A 3,605-nucleotide genomic window follows, 5' to 3' on the forward strand; every position below is an offset into this window, starting at 1 on the left:
CCAAAACGCAAGAAAAGAAAAGAAAAGATGCTTCAGCAGGTTATTTATTCATCGGCTGCGTGGATATGTTTATTGTCCACATGAAAAGAAAAGAAACACCCGACTGGTTGCATGAGCCCACACATCACGTTTCCACACGCACACTCACCTCACGGTGGCAGCGGCCTCGGGCCTCATTTGGGCGGTCCGTGCGACGCACAGCCACGAGGCCGGCACCGCGTGTTTGTGTGGATGGCGGCAGCAAACAGGAGGGGGAAAAGGATGCGCCGCCCATGGGAACGTGCATGGGGTGGCCAAGCAAGTAAAAAGAGAAGGAGAAGAAAAAAGGAACCATCCCTCAGAGCACAGGAGGGAGAGGAGGATTGACCCACAGGGACAACAAGCAAAATGAGCGCACAATGTTTACGCGTCGTCCCTGCCAGGGTGTGCGCGTCTGCGTGCGGTTGCTTCCCACCACTTACCCAGCAGCACAGGCAAGGGCGGCCGTGAGTAGCAGCATGAGAGGCGCACACACAAACGGAGTGGAGGTGGCACTGCGATCCGCAGCATTTGCCACGGCGTTCTGAGTGGTGTTGCTGTTGGTGGCACTGCCGCCCGCTTTGCTTTTCGCGTGGCTCCCATCACTCGAAGTGCTGGTGGTTGCTGTTGCAGTAGTAGTGGTGGTTGCATCGCTGCCGCCGGCGGGAGGGGCGGGGCTGGACGCGCCGGATTCGGCTTGAGAGGTTGGGGGCGTTTGCGTCCCTCCGCTCTCGTGCGGCTGGCTGGCCGCCGCGGCTGCCGACGGGGCCGCAGTGTTCTCCGCGTGGTTCCGTGCGGTAGGGCCTTCGGCGCCGACACCCTGATCGTCCCCTGCGGCGCCTGCATCTCCCCCCTGCGGCCGCTGTGGCCCTCCTCCGCGGCTTGCGGGCGCCGTCTCTGTCTTCCTGCCCTCGGCTCCGGTTGGATCTCCCCCCCGCTGCGTCTCCTCCTCCTCCTCCTCCTCCTCCTCCTCGTCCTCCTCCTCATCCTCCTCCACCACCTCTCCGCATGCTTCCCCACTGGACGTTTGCGTGGTGCAGCGCGTTAGCGTGCCAGGTGGATCGCTGCCCGCAGCAGCAGCAAGTTGGTCGGTGTTACTTTTATTTGCGATTAGCCACCGCTTGTACACTCCGCTGTTGTTATCCGTCCCGCACTTCAGCGTCAAGGCAACAGCGTCCGTCGCTGCGGATCCACTGCGCCCGGGATAACGGACGGGACTCGGGTACATAAACACGGCCCAGGCGCAGACGGAATCACTCGGGCTGCCATACTTTCCACTCAAACCAAACATATCATTCACACCGAATGAACAATTCTGCCACGTTTCCTCACCAGCAACGCGCCAACGCAACTTCTTTTTTTCGTTCGGGCACGACACCTCCAACAACACATTCACCTCCTCAGGATTCGCCCCGCAGACGAACGAGGCGCAGCAGCCGCAGAGCAGCGCGAGGAGCGCCAGGGCGCACACCACACGGCGCCGCACCGCCAGCGTCGTCATCGGCAAAAGTAGTAGTAGTGGCAGCAGAGTGACAGACTCGCTGAGGTCAGTGGGGAAAAAGACGCAGGAAGCAAGAAAAGTAGAGGGATGGAGAGGGAGTGCAGCGGAGACAGTGCAGAGAGCAGGTGGCAAAAAAAGAAAAAGGCGGCAGCCGAGCAACTTCACGCAGCCACACACGCAAGAAAGACGCACAGAGCCGGCAGTCATCCACGACGGAGCAGCGAAGAGCAGCCGCCCCCACACGCACATGCACACGGGAAGTGGGCCCGCAGCCACCACCCAAATGAGGCGGCTCCCGCGAGGAAAACGAGTTAGTCACAGCGCACTCCCCCTCGTGCTGTGCGTTTTCCTTCCCTTCTCTTCACGGCCCGCGAGGAAACCGCAGCAGCAGCCGCACACGGCACTGCCAGCACAGGCTGCGGAAACGCCATCCACCTGCACGGCACCACAGGCGCATCACATGCGCGTCGGTTGCGTGTGTGTGTGCCTGCAGTCACGCAACGCAAAGAGGGAGAAGAGTGAAGCGCGTGGCGGCACGCAGACAAACACGCACAGCAGAGGCGCAGGAAGGAAATGAAGCAACAACTGAAGCTGGAGCCGGCACCGCAGCCCAAGCGGCGGCCAGCCACGGGAAATATGATGAAAAGCAAAGAAGAAAAAAGAGAAAAAAAAACGTCCTGCATCATGTATAAATCCCCCACAAACCCCAAAAGAAGAATTACTTCCCTCCACAGTGTTTCCTTCCCCCCCCCCCAAAGAGAAAAAGAAAGTGAAGCGGCAGCGAACTGTCGCGTGGCTTCGCAAAACTGCGCGTGGATTTTATGCACGCGGCAAAAGCAAAGACGGTGAACACCTCACCTCATTGCACCCCTCCTCACGTTCGCACCGGTCATTTATACCTCACAGCCCCTCCGGTGTGCGTGGTGTCCTTCGCGGGCCACGCGTCACCCCCCGCGCACCCCATCGCTGCGGCGCACCGTCCCCCGCCTGCGTGCACTGGGCAGAGACGCAAGCAGCCACGCGGGGAGCTCTCGCCCACCTTCACAGCGAGAGTGTAAGCAACAAGAAAAGAAAGCAAAAAGTACTTAACATAAAAAGAAAAAAGGGCTGCACTGGAGAGAACAATCAAAGAACGCCAAACAAACTTTGCACGCATCCCAGCGCGGGCCGCACCGCCTCCTCCCTCGCTGTCGTGTTCTCCGGCTCAGAGGAGCGAAACACATGCCCACAGCGCAAGCATGAGCAGCGAGAGCACCACAGACACACTCCCACGCGCAGTGCCGTCGCCGCCGCCGGCCTCCCTCTGCACTGTGCCCGCAGCCTCCTTCGCAAGTGCGGCGGAGGCGTTTAGGCCCGGCGCCGGTGCACCGCGCGTCACCGACGCACTCCCGCAGAACTCCCAGCCGCGTCGGTCGCCGCGGAGCCAGTGCCGGCTTCCACTGACGGCTCCTCCGTCACACCGCCAGCTGCTGCGGCCTCGCCATGCGCAGAGTTCGTCGGGTCACTGGCGGCGGATGCGGCGGTGCGAGGCACCTCCCCCGGCTCCGGCGCCGTCACGCTGGTCTCCTCCTTTTCCTTCTCCTGCAGAGCGGCAGCCTCACTGGCGTTGAAGCAGCGGTTGTACAGCAAGACGTTCTTCACCGTCACGTGGACCTCTGCGTTTACTTAGCCGTACCTGTATTCCCCAACGAGGATGCGCGAGACCCTCTCCGGCGGCCTCCTCCATAGCAGAGTTTCTTCGGGATAAAACACATGCTCAGGCAAAGCAACAAAACCAGCCGGAGGTTTCTCCTCCAAACTCCCCACAAGCTGTCCGTCGACGTATGCCGAGCCCGTGCCGTTTTCCACCGTGAGCACCACTCGGTATGCCTTCCCCTCCTCCCACGTCATTCTTTGTGCATCCGCTTCTGCTCTGAACTTCGTCCTCCAGCGCTTCTGCTCGTCGTACCACAGCCCCAGATACATTCCAGCCTCCGCTGTCCTCACGCCCAGCAGTGGGGTGGCGGTCGGTGGCGCTTCGTTGATGGTCACCGTCGCCACAAGCGTCACCTCTTCGCCCACGGAATCGTGCCCTGGGCCACACTCG

General features: G+C 61.1%; 3 protein-coding genes across 3 annotated transcripts; 1 reads left to right on the top strand and 2 right to left on the bottom strand.

The window, feature by feature from the left end:
- Window positions 1-457: 457 nt before the first annotated feature.
- On the bottom strand, window positions 458-1,519 carry Tco025E_09096 (mucin-like glycoprotein; the record flags this gene model as incomplete). Its single annotated transcript, XM_029375922.1, has 1 exon — window positions 458-1,519. One exon carries the CDS (start codon window positions 1,517-1,519, stop codon window positions 458-460), a length of 1,062 nt encoding a protein of 353 aa, XP_029223961.1.
- A 1,238-nt stretch (window positions 1,520-2,757) lies between these two features.
- Tco025E_09097 (uncharacterized protein) lies at window positions 2,758-3,129 on the top strand (the record flags this gene model as incomplete). Its single annotated transcript, XM_029375923.1, has 1 exon — window positions 2,758-3,129. The coding sequence occupies one exon, from the start codon at window positions 2,758-2,760 to the stop codon at window positions 3,127-3,129; it is 372 nt and encodes a 123-aa protein (XP_029223962.1).
- A 55-nt stretch (window positions 3,130-3,184) lies between these two features.
- Tco025E_09098 (trans-sialidase) lies at window positions 3,185-3,605 on the bottom strand (the record flags this gene model as incomplete). The annotated part of the gene is made up of 1 exon (XM_029375924.1): window positions 3,185-3,605. A coding segment is annotated over one exon (421 nt), but the record flags the coding sequence as incomplete, so codon positions are not given.

This window comes from Trypanosoma conorhini, assembly GCF_003719485.1.
Source record: "Trypanosoma conorhini strain 025E chromosome Unknown Tco_14.4_contig_00976, whole genome shotgun sequence".
Taxonomy (NCBI): Eukaryota; Euglenozoa; class Kinetoplastea; order Trypanosomatida; family Trypanosomatidae; genus Trypanosoma; species Trypanosoma conorhini.